The sequence below is a fragment of the Mytilus trossulus genome, chromosome 3, assembly GCF_036588685.1.
Source record: "Mytilus trossulus isolate FHL-02 chromosome 3, PNRI_Mtr1.1.1.hap1, whole genome shotgun sequence".
In the NCBI taxonomy this organism is placed as follows: Eukaryota; Metazoa; Mollusca; class Bivalvia; order Mytilida; family Mytilidae; genus Mytilus; species Mytilus trossulus.
In genome coordinates this window covers 91860328-91881051 of record NC_086375.1, presented here as the reverse complement: position 1 = coordinate 91881051, position 20724 = coordinate 91860328, and the positions used below count along the sequence as shown (strand labels likewise).

General features: G+C 31.3%; 1 protein-coding gene across 1 annotated transcript in view; it reads right to left on the bottom strand.

Moving 5' to 3' along the window:
- LOC134712846 (symplekin-like) overlaps positions 1-20724 on the bottom strand; it is a 42891-nt gene that overhangs the window by 15972 nt on the left and 6195 nt on the right. Inside the window, exons 7-28 of the mRNA XM_063574809.1 lie at positions 20296-20453; positions 19601-19698; positions 18884-19038; positions 18340-18426; positions 17003-17332; positions 16126-16210; positions 15092-15156; positions 14612-14729; positions 14294-14380; positions 13328-13526; positions 12705-12786; positions 12021-12134; positions 11591-11659; positions 10690-10768; positions 10297-10390; positions 8595-8664; positions 8181-8289; positions 4272-4372; positions 3681-3765; positions 3162-3260; positions 2581-2768; positions 991-1167 (exon numbers count right to left, since the gene is read on the bottom strand). Of these exons, the coding sequence (XP_063430879.1) occupies positions 991-1167; positions 2581-2768; positions 3162-3260; positions 3681-3765; positions 4272-4372; positions 8181-8289; positions 8595-8664; positions 10297-10390; positions 10690-10768; positions 11591-11659; positions 12021-12134; positions 12705-12786; positions 13328-13526; positions 14294-14380; positions 14612-14729; positions 15092-15156; positions 16126-16210; positions 17003-17332; positions 18340-18426; positions 18884-19038; positions 19601-19698; positions 20296-20453 (2649 nt within the window). The remainder of the gene's footprint in view (positions 1-990; positions 1168-2580; positions 2769-3161; positions 3261-3680; positions 3766-4271; positions 4373-8180; positions 8290-8594; positions 8665-10296; positions 10391-10689; positions 10769-11590; positions 11660-12020; positions 12135-12704; positions 12787-13327; positions 13527-14293; positions 14381-14611; positions 14730-15091; positions 15157-16125; positions 16211-17002; positions 17333-18339; positions 18427-18883; positions 19039-19600; positions 19699-20295; positions 20454-20724) is intronic.

Genomic DNA, 20724 nt, shown 5'->3' with positions numbered 1-20724 from the left:
GCTCCCTCAGTTCTGGACAAGTATCAAACACACTTTTGTTAAACAAGTAATTTACCTGATGTGCTGTAAATGTATTGACATGATCTAACAATGGCTCCCTCAGTTCTGGACAAGTATCAAACACACTTTTGTTAAACAAGTAACTTACCTGATGTGCTGTAAATGTATTGACATGTTCTAACAATGGCTCCCTCAGTTCTGGACAAGTATCAAACACACTTTTGTTAAACAAGTAATTTACCTGATGTGCTGTAAATGTATTGACATGATCTAACAATGGCTCCCTCAGTTCTGGACAAGTATCAAACACACTTTTGTTAAACAAGTAATTTACCTGATGTGCTGTAAATGTATTGACATGATCTTACAATGGCTCCCTCAGTTCTGGACAAGTATCAAACACACTTTTGTTAAACAAGTAATTTACCTGATGTGCTGTAAATGTATTGACATGATCTAACAATGGCTCCCTCAGTTCTGGACAAGTATCAAACACACTTTTGTTAAACAAGTAATTTACCTGATGTGCTGTAAATGTATTGACTTGACATGATCTAACAATGGCTCCCTCAGTTCTGGACAAGTATCAAACACACTTTTGTTAAACAAGTAATTTACCTGATGTGCTGTAAATGTATTGACATGATCTAACAATGGCTCCCTCAGTTCTGGACAAGTATCAAACACACTTTTGTTAAACAAGTAATTTACCTGATGTGCTGTAAATGTATTGACATGATCTAACAATGGCTCCCTCAGTTCTGGACAAGTATCAAACACACTTTTGTTAAACAAGTAATTTACCTGATGTGCTGTAAATGTATTGACATGATCTAACAATGGCTCCCTCAGTTCTGGACAAGTATCAAACACACTTTTGTTAAACAAGTAATTTACCTGATGTGCTGTAAATGTATTGACATGATCTAACAATGGCTCCCTCAGTTCTGGACAAGTATCAAACACACTTTTGTTAAACAAGTAACTTACCTGATGTGCTGTAAATGTATTGACATGATCTAACAATGGCTCCCTCAGTTCTGGACAAGTATCAAACACACTTTTAAGCTGGGGAGCTGGTAGCTGTAGCATGACAGCAAAAGACTGAGGCTTGGTGCGTTGACAACATCGTATAAATCCTTCCCAAACTTTCTTTTGTTTCCATACCTGGAAAATCACATGAAGCAGAATTTTCATACTACTCAAGTTAAAGTTTCAAGAAATCTTGTAACTTTGAACAACAGTTTTATAAAGAAGCATTGAGATCAGGATAAATCTTAACTTTCAATAGAGAAATGGCATCATATTAAAATAAATACAGTTGATTCTAATTTATATTTGTTTTATTTAATTTATGCTTTGAATAAGTAAGACTGCAAAATCTTAATCTACAAAATAAAAAAACCTGTTAAAACCAATTGTATTCTGACAGTTTCCCTCAATTAAGATGTACCTGTTTTGTGTTAAGTCTATTCTGACAGTTTCCCTCAATTAAGATGTACTTGTTTTGTGATTAGTCTATTCTGACAGTTTCCCCCAATTAAGATGTACCTGTTTTGTGATTAGTCTATTCTGACAGTTTCCCCCAATTAAGATGTACCTGTTTTGTGATTAGTCTATTCTGACCCTTTCCCCCAATTAAGATGTACCTGTTTTGTGATAAGTCTATTCTGACAGTTTCCCCCAATTAAGATGTACCTGTTTTGTGATTAGTCTATTCTGACAGTTTCCCCCAATTAAGATGTACCTGTTTTGTGATTAGTCTATTCTGACAGTTTCCCTCAATTAAGATGTACCTGTTTTGTGGTAAGTCTATTCTAACAGTTTCCCTCAATTAAGATGTACCTGTTTTGTGATTAGTCTATTCTGACAGTTTCCCCCAATTAAGATGTACCTGTTTTGTGATAAGTCTATTCTGACAGTTTCCCTCAATTAAGATGTACCTGTTTTGTGATAAGTCTATACTGGCAGTTTCCCTCAATTAAGATTTCCCTGTTTTGTGATTAGTCTATTCTGACAGTTTCCCTCATTTTAGATGTACCTGTTTTGTGATTAGTCTATTCTGACAGTTTCCCCCAATTAAGATGTACCTGTTTTGTGATTAGTCTATTCTGACCCTTTCCCCCAATTAAGATGTACCTGTTTCGTGATAAGTCTATTCTGACAGTTTCCCCCAATTAAGATGTACCTGTTTTGTGATTAGTCTATTCTGACAGTTTCCCCCAATTAAGATGTACCTGTTTTGTGATAAGTCTATTCTGACAGTTTCCCTCAATTAAGATGTACCTGTTTTGTGGTAAGTCTATTCTAACAGTTTCCCTCAATTAAGATGTACCTGTTTTGTGATTAGTCTATTCTGACAGTTTCCCCCAATTAAGATGTACCTGTTTTGTGATAAGTCTATTCTGACAGTTTCCCTCAATTAAGATGTACCTGTTTTGTGATAAGTCTATACTGGCAGTTTCCCTCAATTAAGATTTCCCTGTTTTGTGATTAGTCTATTCTGACAGTTTCCCTCAATTAAGATGTACCTGTTTTGTTATAAGTCTATTCTGACAGTTTCCCTCAATTAAAACGTACCTGTTTTGTGATAAGTCTCTGTAAGATATTCAGAACAAAACCTATTATTCTAGGGTACATTGACAATGATTGTAAAACCGTCCTCATAAACAAAGTAGGAATAGGAGTCTGTTCCATCAATGTCTTCATCACAACGGCCAAGACTTCCTGGGTGTAAATATTCTTCTCACTAAAACATAGGTTAGTAGCTGAAAAGAAACAAAAATAATATTATTTTATTTGCAAATACTGTAAACCAACTTATTTCCGAGAATACTTTGTTTCATGTTAAGCCCTTTCTAGCCAACTTTGTGGCAATTTATTTTCACAATTTTCAAATTCACTTGACGTAGTTAGCTAAGGATAGATCAAAGTTTATTTCACGATGATTTAAGTTTGCAAAATCTTTCTACTAAGGAAAGTTCTGAAAATAAACCACATGTGAAATTATTTGGTTTACAGTAATAATGTCATATTTATTATAAATATTGAATTTTTTAAGCTAAATTCGAAGTCAAGCCTGTAATCACAAGTGGCTACAAAATATCAATGAAAATAAAGTTAATTTCAATTTCCAATTAAAAACAAATTATAAACAGTACCTTTGATGATAGTTTTCATGTCACATTTTGTAGGATCAATATTATGTAAGGCAATTAACAGCTCCACAGGGGATAAAGGAGAATTGTAGGCAGCATCACCTGAAAAAAAGTAATAAATATACTGTTTCTGTTTTGGATATATTTATTGTTAACAAACAGGAAGTTGACGAGCATTGAACAAAGGATAAGAAATCATGAAAAATGTCTCAAAGCATTGTAGCTATTGAGAATATTGTCATTTAGCAAAGGTGTATTAAATGATCACTTACATGTATGTCTAGAATTGATATGCAATGGATCTGAAAACATATTTTCTGATAGAAATTATACAAATAAAGACTGGTACCAAAATTTAATATGCTACAGCATACAATTAATGATGAACACGCAAAAAGAATGTGTTATGAACAGACACACACACATAATAACAAGGAGAGTTGTCTCATTGGCACTCATACCATATCTTCTTCTATTGTTAGATGGGAACATGTTCTGGTTTAAACAGGGCTATAGACTTACCATGTCCCAGTAATCTGTTAAATACTTCTTTAACTACAATGGGATTCAGTTTAATCAGCTTGGACAGAGCAGCTATTATTTCACTCTGTTATAAATAGATACATGTAGTAATAAAAAAGGTCAAAATTGTCAGCATTATGTTTACAAAAACAAACAATATTTCACTTTAAAAAGCCTTACAATGAAAAAAGACCAATTAAAATTTCATTGATAAAGGTAAACCCTTACTTTCAGTTTTCAATAAAATACAAAATTTCCGATAAGCTTGTTAAAACCAGAAAATTAGGTAGCCAGGAAACACAATTTATTTAGAGGCATTTACAATATAACATTCAGAGAAAACTTCTCTCCTCAGAGCAAGCACACTACAACACTATCACCCAAGCAGTCAATGAATACCTAAGCTGTATTTGGCAAAACTTGTAGAAATTTTTGGTCCTTAATGTTCTTCAACTTCAAGCTTTATTTGGACTTTTTAACCTTTTCTTTTTTAGCGTCACTGATGAGTGTTTTGTAGACAAAACTTGTGTATAGCACAAATACAAATTTTCTCTGCTGGAATCAATGATTTACATACGTAAATGAACGTACCTTTGTTAATCCATTCAAAACAGGAATGAGGAAGCGGACATCTGGTACCCGCTTGTGGTAGAGATCTCTTACTCTTTCAACCAGTTCTGGTGATGGAGTAGCTGAATATAAAATAAAAACAATAACAATCTGTTATTAAAAGTTTTAATCAGACTTTTTAATACATTCCTTGTGACATGACAGCAAACTCATATTATATAGAAAGTTATAAGAATACCATAATGTTTTTCAATACAAACAAGTATATACCTTATATGGATATTATTCATTATTGAACAAGAGTGCACACACTGAAATGTCTCGCCTTCTTCACTAATCCTTGATACTATCTTGATAGACCTAAACATAAAGCTTTATTACAACTGTCACATAAACTCAACATTAACCAAGAAAATGAAACATTGATAAATGAACCATGAAAATGAGGTCAAGATCAGATGAACCATGCCAGGCAGACAGGTACAGCTAACAATTCTTCAATACAACAAATATAGTTGACTTATTGCTTATAAATTAAGAAAAAACAGACCAAAAAACACAAACACTTAAAACTTAGCATTGGACCGTGAAAATGAGGTCAAGGTCAAATAAAACCTGCGTAACCGACATATAGATCATAAAATATTTCCATACACCAAATATAGTTGACCTAATGCATAAAGTATTAGAAAAATAGACCAAAATTTAAAAAAAATAACTTTGACCACTGAACCATGAAAATGAGGTCAAGGTCAGATGACACCTGTCAGCTAGACGTGTACATCTTACAATCGTTCCATACACCAATTATAGTAGACCTATTGCATATAGTATAAGAAAAACAGACCAAAACACAAAAACTTAACTATGACCACTGAACCATGAAAATGAGGTCAAGGTCAGATGTCACCTGCCAGTTGGACATGTACACCTTACAGTCCTTCCATACACCGAATATACAAGACCTATTGCTTATAGTATCTGAGATATGGACTTGACCACGAAAACTTAACCTTGTTCACTGATCTATGAAATGAGCTCGAGGTCAAGTGAAAATGGTCTGACAGGCATGAGGACCTTGCAAGGTACGCACATACCAAATAAAGTTATCCAATTACTTAAAATAAGAGAGAATTTAACATTACAACAAATTTGAACTTTTTTTTCAAGTAGTCACTGAACCATGAAAGTGAGGTCAAGGACATTGGACAGTTGACTGACGGAAAGTTCGTAACATGAGGCATCTATATACAAAGTATGAAGCATCCAGGTCTTCTACCTTCTAAAATACTTAGCTTTTTAGAAGTGAGCTAACACCGCCGTAGCCGCCGTAGCCGCCGTAGCCGCCGTCGTAGCCGCCGCCGGATCACTATCCCTATGTCGAGCTTTCTGCAACAAAAGTTGCAGGCTCGACAAAAATGCATTTTCATGGAATCAATTTGTTTTGTGGAGTGAATTTTGTTAAAACATTTTCAGTTACCTATTAAATTTCAAAGTTTAATAATGCTCTAAGCAGAGTAATAGAATCAATGACATTGTAAGTATGCCAGTATTATACCAATAGGGTATAGTATGAAAGCCGACTTAAATAATAAATTTTCTGAAATTCAAATCTTTACTATTATAAAACAACACAATCAATCGAAATGTATGACCATTCAATTATGCACTGATTCATTACAATATTATAAAATTCAATTTGATGCCATAGTAAAAGTTCTATAAACTTGTCAATTTCAACAACTGTTTATTGTATCGGATTGATCACAGTTCAATATAGAGAGAAAACTGTTAAATAAAGATAACCTGAAAACCTAAATACCTTAAAGCAGAGCTAAAACAAATCATCACCTTACTTGTCCAATACAATAACTAATACAAAGTTCATGTTCACTATTGTCAAATAAATATAGGAGTTGAACAATCACATTATGTAATAGAGATTCTGAGAAAATATTCATCGCTTTATAACATTGGTATACAAAGCATTGTAAGTATTAGATGCCTATCCCCAGTTGTAGATGTGGCAATGTTTAGATATAGAAAACTTCCAAAATAACTGCTTTAAAATGTAAAATGTTATTAAGTACATAATATTCTTATAATTATAATGTAAGAATTACCAAACAGGATAATTTAAATAACAATATCACATTGTCATATAGAACTTGAACTCAGGACCTTTGTGTTAAAACAGGTTAAAACACAATGCTGTCACTGACTGAGCTAAGAAGTACTTCCCTAGCTAAACTACTTATGGCTGGGTATGTATCTACTATTTAAAGATGTTTAGGAGAGGTTACAAAATTGAGATACACCAATAAATGATGGACACAACGGTAGTGCTCTCACGGACTGAGCTAAGATGTACTTCCCTAGCTAAACTGCTTATGGCTGGCTAAGTATCTACTATTTAATGATGTTTAGGAGAGGTTACAAATAATAAGTGGAGATACACCAACAAAGGAAGGAAACAAAATTTCCTTACTTTAGGTGGTAGCAGTTGAATTAAACTTATACAGATGTTCTTTGTCTAAAACGTTAAAACCTTTATGTCAAATTGAGAATGGAAATGGGGAATGTCTATATAATTTCTCTCTTAATGTTTTTCTTCATCCTTTAAAAAAGAAAATAAATATTGCATATCATTCACCAATATTTCAATACCACATGCAAACCAAGGAGGAAATGTTTCCTCTACCATAATGAATTCATTATATATATGACTAGCACATGAGGCATCTTATAATGGAAATCAACAAGATTACCATAGAGTTTCACTGGACCAGTCGAATATTCTGAAATGGTACGGCCTAATTAGTTAAATGGTTAATTAGGGGTACTGAATAACTTGTTTATTATTTTATAGAAGGTATTTTCAGCATGTCCCATTAGTAGTCTTTCCAAATACATATTGTCTAACTTAATATGTAGATATTATTAATAATCATTTGATATCTCCCTTCTCTGAAATTTGACCATAGCTCATATTAAAGAATAAAGATAAACACAATAAGCAAAATCCACAATGCTTCACTGTCAGATTATATGTGCAGAACTTATATTAAATTTTTTTTTTCTTCAAGTAGTGATGATAATTTTAAGATATTCCATGTTGTTTAAACTGTCATAAATCCGATAATATCATAAACTTTACTTTCCTGCCAAGTAAATATATTTTTCAAGAACTTTAGGATTATCTATGCTCGCATAAACAGAGAAATAAAGCATTGTTATTAATAAGAACTATCCAAAGCTTTGATCCCACTTGTTATTAATAAGAACTACCCAAAGCTTTGATTCCACTAAGTTTTTTTACTAATGCAACAGAAACAAGTGAAAAGCTGACAGAACCAACAGATGCTCCTTCAACATTGTCTAACTACACAATTATATAAAAATCAAGAGTGCACACAGTTTTTGTGCTATGCATAATCCCATTCATAATTTAAAACAATGGAAAACAGGAGGTATGTATCTGTCCAATCAAAAAGTACACATAGATTACAGTTTATCACATGACCTGCTGACAAAACATTGTTTATTCAACATATTTAAAATTTCATAGTATTGGTAAATAGGAAGTAGTAAATGACAGATCGAATAAAAACGCTTTCAGCACGAGACAGTGGTCAAATATTCAAAGTGATGAGAAAGACCAAAGGCAGACATTTATTCTATTTGCAAATCAGTCTACAGACAAAACAGTTACTGCACTATGAATATAAACAATGGTAGGAATATGGTCTTGATAAACTACAATGAACTCAATTTATTCTGATTAAAACTATTGAGCAACTATGATGCTGGCTTAAACTGGCAATACATGTTACATCTTATATGAATTATCACTTGTCAATGTTGAGGCAATTGGAGATAGAAATACTATTATCTGTTTAATTGACAGCTTGTTTTGAATTAAGAGTTCACCTTTATCTGTTAGTATATGTATAACCCTGGTAACCAGTGTTTCTGCTCCTTTGGGACAGCTTTCTACCAGGGTCAGTAACTCTGGAGACTGCATTCCCATACCTTTTACCTACAAATCATTTACCAGTTAATATAACATACATATGTTCAATTATTACCTCAGTCATCAAGTTTAAACATTCGGATTTAATAAAACTGGAATTTGGTCAAAATAAGTGAATTTACAATCAAGTCAATGTAAGACAAATTCTTATTGTTGTGAATATAGGCATCTATTTTTATGGCCCCAAAACGAAGTTGTCAGTGCCATATAGTTTTACCCTTGTCCGTAATTCCATCATTCCGCAACAAACCATTATACAGACAAAGAAGGTATTACAAAGTACATGTTTGTTTAAATAAGATTTGACTTACAGGTGTTTCCAAAGTTCTCAGGATTGTACGTTTAATATCTGCAATGGCACCTGTATAAATAACCGCTAATCTGTTGGAATAAAAAAATGAATATGTCAACTGGATCTTTTTAATAAGTTGTAGGGAGTACTATCAATTAACTTATTGTACTGTTTTAATGAGTTACTCGTGAATAAGTGTGTTTATTTTTTTTTTAATAATTACTTATGAATTAGTGTATATATTCTATTTATCAACTCACTTTTGAATGGCTTTGTTTTTACTATTAAAAATATGTAACGCATGAATCTTGTGTATATATTCTACTGTGAATTCATCATTATTTGTTGGATACCAATTTTCGTGAATTTCGTTGGAACAGGTAAACCACGAAATTAAATGTTCTACGAATGACAAATTTTCTATAGGCTTGTTTGCAGACTTCTGCAAAACCACAAAATTAGATATCCACAAACATGCAAGTTTTCCTTAATCCACGAAAATTAGTACCCACGAAAATAAATAAATCCACAGTATTTAATATCTTACGCAGGATTCAGTGTACACATATTATTATAAGCATCCTTAAGAATCAGTTTGAATCTAGTATTTATAGTTTACTCAAGAATCATTGTGTATGTATTATTAATAACTTACTCAAGAATCAGTGTGTATGTATTATAAATAACTTACTCATGAATTTAGTGTAAAATTGAGAATGGAAATGGGGAATGTGTCAAAGAGACAACAACCCGACCAAATAAAAAAACAACAGCAGAAGGTCACCAACAGGTCTTCATTGTAGCGAGAAATTCCCGCACCCGGAGGCGTCCTTCAGCTGGCCCCTAAACAAATATATACTAGTTCAGTGATAATGAACGCCATACTAATTTCCAAATTGTACACAAGAAACTAAAATTAAAATAATACAAGACTAACAAAGGCCAGAGGCTCCTGACTTGGGACAGGCGCAAAAATGCAGCGGGGTTAAAGATGTTTGTGAGATCTCAACCCTCCCCCTATACCTCTAACCAATGTAGAAAAGTAAACGCATAACAATACGCACATTAAAATTCAGTTCAAGAGAAGTCCAAGTCTGATGTCAGAAGATGTAACCAAAGAAAATAAACAAAATGACAATAATACATAAATAACAACAGACTACTAGCAGTTAATTGACATGCCAGCTCCAGACTTCAATTAAACTGACTGAAAGATTATGATTTCATCATATGAACATCAGGCACAATCCTTCCCATTAGGGGTTTAGTATCATGCCATCATAACATATATGAGAAGAACATAACCTGTGTCATGCCAACAACTGTTTTTAGAATAAATGTGTTTAGTTCCGACACAAAGACCTTATCAGTGACTCAATATTAACGCCAAAATATGCAATCTTTAATGACTTGACAACAGTATCGTAATTATATCCCTTCTTAATAAGTCTATTCAAAGGTTTTGTAAGTTTCTGAGGTGAATACTGACACCTTTGTGCTTTATAAAGAACATTTCCTTAACTATTTGATAATTTCTTCTGTATAAGTGTGTATTTACTATCTAATAACTTACTTGTGAATAAGTGTGTATTTACTATCTAATAACTTACTCATGAATTAGTGTGTATGTACTATTCGATAATTTCTTGTGAATAAGTGTAAATATACTTTTTCAATAACTTACTCATGAATTAGTGTGTATTTACTATTGAATAACTTACTCGTGAATGAGTTTGTGGTTACAAGGTAGAAGCCCTAGATACAGGTATAAACACATTTTAATGACATCTTCTGTCCATGCATCTGGTATAAACTCTGAAACATTAATAATTTTAGATATAAATCAAACTTTTATATAATGTATATGTTACAAAAAAAACCGAATAACTATAATGCTTTCTTTTAAAATCAGGCATATTTATAAAAATCCAATTAGAAGAATTTAAAATGAAGTTCTTTGAATCTTCATTAGACTTCCTTTTCTACAATTAAAGATTACTGACTAAAATTAAATGTGAATATGCAATATAAATAAAAGTTTGTATCATAACAACTGATGTGTTTAAAAAAATCATTCCTTTAAAGAGTAAAGTGAATTAATCATTTATAATTACCTTTGTTTCTTAAATTACCAAATATTTCTGGTGGTGGTTTTGGATCTAACAATAATTTCAGTGTTCTTTGAGCATATTTCTGAAACAAATAACGAAAAATTTATTAGCATGAAGTACTATCATACAAATCCAAACATATCTTTTAATAAGTGTGGTAATAGCATTTATTTGTATAATTCTAATAGTTCCTAAAAATATTTAAATTCATCAAACCTAAGTTAACTTTTTTTATCAGCAAATAGTGATACTATCTAGCACCTTTGGAACTATGATATCACAGAGATATTCTTCTTCATATTGGTTGGAGTCCTTTTTGTGGTGAGTATCTAAATTATCAGGTCTTGTTAATATCATCCAAGACACCCAACAGTTGTAAGTCAAACAGTTTTTATCTTATAGGGGACAAACATACTCACAAACCAGAAAATAATGTGTCCCTCTACTATAGACATATTTACACTTGTATGCAAATTTGTTTACCATTATGTAAAATCACACAAGTTCTTGAAACTTGATATTAAAATTCTGTGACGTCACAATCAAAAAGTCATATTTTCTTGACGTCAGAAGGTAATTCGGAGCAGATGTCAGGTCATACAACTGCCTTCTGGATAAAAGGATCATTGTATACATTAAAAGATAGTTTATTCCCTTTTTAGACAGGATTAACATTAATCCCCATTCAAAAACATTGATCATGAAAAAAATAATGGGGTTCCAACACCTGGAAACACACACCCCCATGGATCTGACACTGCTTTTATTTTTGGATGGATGGACAATCAGACAAAGGTTACCTATAATACTCACTATACAGGTTGGGATATGAAAGAGAGGTAATAAATACCTAGATATCACAGAATGATGTGTTTTGTCACTCAATAAGTTCCCTTTTACTCACCTCAATAGGACCACGAAGATTCTCATTCTCATATAATTTCTTTGTGACTCTGATGGCAACACCTCTGACCTGTAATTAACAATTCATAAAGTCAACATTGTTAACTATCAAGATAATTCATCTCATTTATAACTTTTCTATGTTGGCTCGTCAATTGGTTAAAACTTTTAAAATTATTGGACAGAAAGATGTACTCAAAGAATAACTTCAGTTTAGAAATTATTGCACAATGTTTTATTTGTAATTCATGAACTCTCTCTCCTTAATGAAGTTCTTGTGATTTAAACAACATCATTTGAATGCTATTTTTTCAGGTTTTTCAAAATATATAGTTTCATATACAAGTATTGCAGGTATATGCTAAAATAATTCTTATATTCATATGACTATATCTAAGTCCTAAAAAAGAATAATAATGCCTCTATCATACCTCTGGCTTTTCATGTGAACATGATTCTAACAGTATGCCTAAAAATCTCAATCTGTGTTCTGGTCGAGTTAGAATCAGGTCCTTCAATGTGTTCATTCCTCCAACAACCTTGGACTGAAAAAAAATATACCAATACATGTATAACTTTTAATTAATACTGTGGATTAATCTATTTTTCCTGGGTATCAATTTTTGCAGATTGAGGAAAACTTGCATTTTCGTGGGTATTTGATTATATGATTTTGCCAATCTCTACATACAAAACCTACAGAAAATTTGTAATTCGTTGAACATTTGAATTTGTGGATCATACGTAACCACAAAACCTGCAAAAATTGGTATACAATGAATAATAATGAATCCACAGCATGCCCTTATTAAATATTTCATGGAATAAGGAAATAAAATAAGTCTAATGATAACCCAAAGTTCTTATGGTAGATATTTGTATATAAGGAAATACAATTTTTAAAGGACATTTGATACCATCTTTTATAGTGATAATTAGGTTTTGTTTTTCTGACATTTATTTTTATATCAGCACATTTTAATGATTTGAATCCTTGCTTTATTGTCATTTAAATCAAAGGAACTTATGTTTATTGTGCACCAATTACATCTGATTATCCAAGTTCTACAGCTTATCAGGTAGCTTCCTGCAATCCCTCTACCTAAAGAACATACCTCATCAACAAAGAACCTCCTCAGTATCTCTAAAGCATTGTCTGTAATTGCTGGAGCCTCTAGAAGTAACCGGTGGAACAATCTGTTTGGAAAAAATAAGCTTTATTTTTTTTAAACTATTGAAAAAGTTCTAAATGACATTTACTTGCCAGATAGATAAATAGTTCAGACATATATATTACTTTGAATATTTTGATTTTCATGAATTAATGATTCTGCTAAAAAAAAAAACATGATGTTACCATATGAAAATTGTAAACATGGCTTTTTTTTTTAAGGCAAACTGAAATAGAGTTATCTTTTTCCAGCAAAGAATTTTTATCAAGCAAGTTTTTCACTTAAGTCTGGTGATACTTGTTTTTCCCCCATATAAAACTTGTTTTAGAATTTCATGTATTGACTTAATAAATAGTGTTGGAACAATTTCACAGTGTAAGAAAGGTTCCAATAATACAATAAAACTAACTAGAGAATGTATATTAATACTGCAGCAGCAGGCATCTCTACCTAAATCAATCATTTGGTCCAAATACAATCAAAGCCTTAAACTGCTTCTGTCCATTGTTCCTTACTCTATCTCAGGTGAGTCAAAAATATATAAAGAATAAGTTTGTATTAGTTACCCTTGAGTAGGATGTTCTGGTCTTTCCATCAAACCAGACAACAATCTTGTCAAACATTCATCATAGCTTGCCATAGATAACCTCTCATTGCCTAGACTACTGGCACAAAATCCCTGACAATTAGCATATTCTTGGTACAACCAGGCAAAAGCTAGGTCTGAGTGTGTCCTCAAGTCTTCAAATATATATTCCTGAAGTACTAGAAAAATATCGAGATATATTAGAATAAAAAGTTTCTTTTTCCATCATTGTACTTTGTTTGTACAAAAACATTAAAAAGCAATGTGAATTTTTTTACAAATTAAATATCTACTTTTGTACATAGATTTCATCAATGTTATTTAGTAATATTGCAATGATTTTGCTTTTGTTAAAATTGCAGTGAATAAGGTTTTGAAAAATGAACTCACATTTTAAAAAATTTTGAAAGTGATTTTTTTATGCAGGATTTCCTGAAATCTTTAAATTCATCATTCATTTATTCATTATTTCAAAAAACAAACAAACAAATTCTGAATTGACAGTACCATAAGGTAAAATATTTTGGTATTTTGGTCACAACACTGTATAGCGGGCACCTAATTTTCGGGGTTAGAACAAAATCGTCAAAAAAAATAATTCTGCCAGCTTAAAGTGTAAATGCAAAGGTACTGATAAAAGTTTTGAATCTGCCAACATAAAAACTGCCAAAGTATTTGGTATACCTTTTTCAATGAAAACTGCAAAATTTGACACCCGCGAAAAATAATCTGCTATACGGTATTATGAATACATTAACATACTTTGTTTTATTCAATAATTATGACAGTTCATTTGTTGGTGCTCTAATCATGGGTACAACAACAAAAATACAAAACAATAAATATTTTCAATTTTCTTTCCTATTTTTATTTTCTTTTATTTGGTCTATTCAAAATTTAAAAAATAATTGGTATGATTTTTTTCTTATCCAACATAAGAACCTACAGTTTTTCAGTTCTCCACCAAATTGAGAAGTCAAACTGGCCAACAGTTTTGTCCTAGCTTGTAAAGCATTTCCTTTGGCCGCATTTTCTGAAAGAAAAAATACCATTTTGTAATATTAATATTTTTAAATTTTATTATTGAATGAACTCTAATTGGTTATACCCTATTTAATATAACACTTTCTATTGATTTTTCAAAAAACTCCTTCCTTGGTATAAAAAGGGAAGATATGTAAATGCTCTAATATTAAATGAATGGAACACATAAAAACACTAAGTTCAATATAAACTCATTGATTTTCATTCATAATAAACTTACTCTCAGCTTTAAGTATCCTTTTAAAGGCACTGGCTGTCATGTTATCTAACCGGTCTCTATCTAGGGGCTGTGTAATGGCTCCAAGTTTGAATATCTTAATTCCTCTTTTTACAGGAAGCTGTAAAGTAATAATTGACAATATTATCAACAGAAAAAAATCAACTCATGAACATTCACAAAGCTGTAATAAAATATGTGTCACTCAGTTCAATAGAATTGTACATTCATATCATATGATAAAACACTATGAGATAACTTATTTTAACAACCTCACTCATATCATTAGAGGAATTTATTTCCTCTAATCCTGTCTTATTTGATAAACTCTTTCAGTGTATATTATCAACTCTTAGAATAAAACACTTAATTAGAAACTTTACATCCCCAAAATAGTCACAATGTTTCTTTACACAGGTATAATTGCTATACACTAGAATATTGCTTCAAACAGAATGTCTTCAATTAAATTATGTTACTCACTGTAGGAGCTGGCATGGACGGTCTAGATATTATATGATCTTCTATCTCCTGTGCCGTTAAACCACCTGAAAGTCACAGTATACATATGGTCAGTATAAAATTTTATAACAAACCTAGAGAGGACACTAGTAGAAATCTGTTATCAAAGGTCTGAATGTGTAATTCAAACACTGCGACTGCATTCATAACATTATATTAACTTTCGGTTCTGCAGTAACCAGATTATATACAGTAGACTCCACTTAATTGGATATTGGCAAGTTATATTGGCTATAGTAATTATTTGAGATTACCAAACTCTTACCTATATGTTTAATGTTAACTTTATTGTAATCTAATGATTTAATTTAATAAATATAGAATCAAATATGAGCATAACATAACCAGCTGCATGACTTTTCCAGCTGACAATTTTTTAACAAAAACATTGTAATAATGAACCTAATAAAAAAAAAATCCAATCCTTTTATTCATATAGCAGTGGTCAGGGCTAGTAACATCTCAGGATTAGGCCTACTCATTATTGCAGAATATTCAATGAATATACCTTTATTGTCTAATTGAATATATTGGGTAATGGGATATCTTTCGCTGACATTTGGGTATACGATTTGAAGGAATCTATTGTATACATACTTATCTATAAGTCAAATTAAAAAAAAGCATTCTGTGAGTATTGCATGGCAACACATAGTCCCCTTCTAGTTAAACACATCATTGTACTTGATGTTGTAAACTATATTACAAATTTGAAGTCACTATCTTCAAGCATGAGGGAAAAAAAATTGATTGTTTTTAAAAATGACCATAACTTTGCACAAAATCATCAAACTGGAACAAAATTTGAACTTGATCTGTACCTTGTCATGATTTATATGCTATTATCAAATGCATATCTTCCAGAATGATGGAAACAAAAATGCAGAAAACTTATCATTTCAGTGAATTTTCTATGTCCAAGGACCATAACATGTCCAAGGACCATAACTCTGCACAAAATCATTGAATAAATGAGCTTAATCCGTTAAACGTACCAACAACTGTCTGTATAGTCTGTTTTGGTGATGTGGGTTGATATTCTGGTGAGGCACTTCCATCCTCTTTACTGGTATCTGATTGCTATAAAATAAGTACACAATTTTCAAAATGAATTGAAATGTAAACAATGATCATTTTCTATAACAAGTTGTTATCAAAAACAATCATGAATAAGATAAGATATGAAGTATAAATATATGATACAGTAACACAAGAGACACTGCCTAAGATTTGCCATCAACATCATATACTGTCATATTCTTTCTACTGGGGTTTTATTTATTTTCCTGGGAACCAATTTTCGTGGATTAGGGAAAACTTTTGCTGATATTTAATTTTGTGGTTTTGCTGAAATCATCATACAAGCCTTCAAGAAATTTGTCATTTGTTAAACGTGTTTCTTGTTTCTGTTTTTATATAGATTAAACCATTGGTTTTCCTGTTTGAATGGTTTTACATTACTAATTATTGGGGCCCTTTATAGCTTGATGTTTGGTGTGAGCCAAGGCTCCGTGTTGAAGGCCGTACCTTGACCTATAGTGTTTTACTTTTATAAATTGTTATTTTGATGGAGAGTTGTCTCATTGGCACTCATACCACATCTTCCTAGTCTCATTGGCACTCAAACCACATCTTCCTATATCTATTTAATTTTGTGGTAATCCTTTACCCACAAAATCCATGAAAATTGGTATCCAATGAATAATAATGAGTTCACAGTATATTAACCAGACTAAAGATCAAATTCAAAACAATATATTAGAATTCTAAGACGAACCAAATAAACGCTGTCAGAATCTGTCCACTTAGCTTTGCACACTACAAAAATTCATCTTTAATCTAGATACAGGTATCAAAAGTCGATATACCAACCTGTTTCTGAACTTCCCGTATTCCTTTTCCCATGCCTGCAGTAGTAAGCTGTGTGGCTAATAATCTAGCCATGTGTTTCTTCTGTGCCTCTGTTCCTGCAGCAGCTATAGGGGTATATGTAGACTGGAAATGTGCTGGCATTGTCTCTGGTAACATGACCATACTAATCAGAACCAGATCAGCCACATTATGTGGTGTCAACCTCTCATATAAATCATTAGAGGTAATATCTATAGCTGTATGTTGTAAATCTGCTGGTTTCTGTTTAAGAACAGAGGTTGTACCCCTCTCTACAAATGGAGTTGTTAAGTAATCCTCTTCTTGTTCAATCTACAATAAATATATTTAGACAATTGAAAACCTTTTGAACTTAACGTATAGTGGATGGATAAATGAACAACTTTTTATTCAAAGTAAAGTGGACTTACACAAGATTTCATAACAATATGTGGAGAGTTACTGTTTTAGAGTCATTCATTGAATTATGAAAAAGTGATATTGAGAAATGAAAGTTAACCTTGTATTTTACTTGTATGCAATACAAGTATTCTTCATACAATCAGGGATTCCAGTTTTCTGATATGATTCATATCTTGATAAAATGCTGAAATTCTGGATACTTTAATTTACATACACAGTTCATTGAGTATAATTCTTTGTTAATTTCTCTTGACATTTTGAAGAAACAACTGGAATATCACCAGGAGGACCACTTATCTTTTCTTAATCAGATACATGAAATATTCCTTACCAAATTTGATCAATGGAATACCTCTACTTAAGCCATTTTACCATGCCACAGTTGTTGAATAAAAAATATTTACTACTTAAGACTTGTTACCTTGTCACATTTGACCAATAGAATATCTCTACTTTTTTATCTCTACTAAGTCTTTTTACCTAAACATAAGCTTTTTTTACCTCAACTTTGAGTCTTTTTACCTCTACTTACCTTTTTTACCTCAACTTTAACATGCTTACCTAAACTTAAGCCTGTATAAAATTGAGAATGGGAATGTATCAAAGAGACAACAAAACGACCATAGAAAAAACAACAGCAGAAGATCACCAATAGGTCTTCAATGTAACGAGAAATTCCCGTACTTCTATTTAATCAGCCTTTTTATCTCAGGTTTAGCTTTCTTACCTCAACTTTAGTTCTTTTTTTTTTTTACCTCTACTAAGCTTTTTTACCTCAACTTTAGTCTTTTTACTTCTATTTAAGCCTTTATTCTTCTATTTAAGCCTTTATTCTTCTATTTAATCAGCCTTTTTACCTCAACTTTAGCTTTTTTTACCTCTACTTGGCTTTTTCACCTCTACTTATTTTATTTTACCTCAACTTTAGCCTTTTTAGCAGGTGCTGATGCCTCTTCAGCTTTCCTTTTCCTACTTTCATCTATCTTTGGCATACTTTTCATCACCTGTTAAAAAAAAATAAACATTTTATACTTCATTTAAAAATGATAGCAATGAAAGTTTTAGATGTTCACTTTTTTGTAGTACTAAATTCTATTTGCAAAGTGATAATAATCAAACACATATGATTTCATTTTATGCTGAAATTTCACAACATTTCAAATAAAAAATAACCTTTAGACTATAAAATATACAAAGTCAATATACAAGTCAATGATACAGAAAAGTGAAATAAGAACTTTTGGTGACCAAACTTCTGATATTATTGATATAGGTAAATTATTATAAGTCATGTTTGTTTAATCATAGTTTTTGGTTTGTCACAAATCATTCAAAATGAACCAGTATTGTGCAAACAGCATACACTGATAGAATTGCACTGATTTTTTTTCAAGTTTCTTTTACAACTCATACAAGTTAAGCAAGACATCTAATATTAAATTAACTGCTAACATAACTAACCTCAGAGTTGGTTGCTCCTAGATCAGTAAGTAGTGTTGTTATCTGTGGAATATAATCCTGAGAAGCTGGATGTCTCAATAAAGACAACATATGCATCTTTAGATTCTTTCTCACACTACTAACTTGAGATTTGGCCAGTGTTGGAGGTAAATTTACTACAAATATAAATGTACATATGTAAGATTGAACACTTTTACAGGTCTTAATTATTGTAAGTTTTGTAATATCATTAGTCGTCCATTGGTAATATATCTTTCATTGACTGGTTAATTGTCTAGTAAAATTAAAGATATATGACTTTTAGAAGATGAACAGCAATAAAACTGATGTATTGATACACGGCATAATTTTTTTTTTAATACTTTAGGCTATATTGACTATAAGAATAAATCAGTCAATACTAGTGCCAATTTACTTGGGATATTTATTCTTTTTTAATGTATAGGATTTTTTCCCACTAGTACATGATTCCTCTACTGTACAAGCAACTGATTATTGTTGAACACACAGAGATGACCTCTATTTTTGTTATTTTTATATACAATATACACCATTTAGTTTTTCATACATATTGTTCGTGTAAATAATTGAAAATTTGTAAAATCAAATTTCAATTATGAAGATTTGTTTTACCTTGAAGAGAAAATTTTCCTACTTTCTGTTAACAAATTGAACATATCAGATATTAACTACATGTAGCATATTATCAAAACATACCTTGTAATGCCTCAAATGCTTGAACTACTTTACTAAAATAATCTGGTCGCTGTTTGGCAATCGTTGTAATACTTCCCATCACTGTCATTAAATTTATACTGAAAAATTATCAAAAAAGTTAATGAACCAACTATTAAAACAATTAAAGATCAAGTTTTATGAGTATTTACAACTTGTTGTGGTTCAAACTTTCAAATAAAATATTTGAATTATTGAATATTTATAATTTGAAAATGTTATGTACTAATCCCTCTTATTCTTTGACATGTATGTTAACAAAAAAAGTCTGTCAAATTTACTATACCTTGATCTTAACATAATCAACAATAAAGAATCACAAAATTTATATACCATAAAATAACCATTTTGTGTATATGAGCATATAATTTTAGCAAATTCACAATCCTTTAAAAAAAAATTCAATGGCTGCTTTCTTTACACATTGTTTTACTTCAGATATTGGCTGGCCCATTCTAGAATGATATATTGAAGTTTTAAGACAGGCTACTACAAGAATTCAAATTAATTTTCTAATTTCGGGTCATTGACTATTTTTTTTACAAATTACTGTTCACTGCTCATTAAATCAATTGAAATATGAAAAATAAGAAGATTTCTGAGACCTGTCCTAAATTTACTGAGGTCTTTTACTTTATTTAATAACAGAAAACAATTTAATATATATATATATATACCTAGATATATGGGGAGAAGCTTGGAACCTCAACATGATATCAAATCCTTTAGCTCCTTCTTCTTCTAAACGTTTTAACTTCAGAAACTTATGTTCATTAGGTATATCATCTAAAGTGAGGGCTTTCTCAGGTGTCATACCTTTAGGTACTTCAGATTCCTGGGAATATACATGACATGAATTAAGAAATGCGCTAAAACTTAAATTTACAGTGGTAGATGTCTCACTAGACTCATGTCTATGTTACTACATTCACTTCTCTGTCAATAACAATATTGGACTATTTCAACTTCTAATGGATATGATAAATAACTCAAATTAGATATGGTAAACTGGGAAATTCTTGCTTAGTCTTTTATTCATGTCATGTAAACAGGAGCTAAATTCATGCCACTTTGAATTTGCTAATTCATCCTGGATTTATTGCACA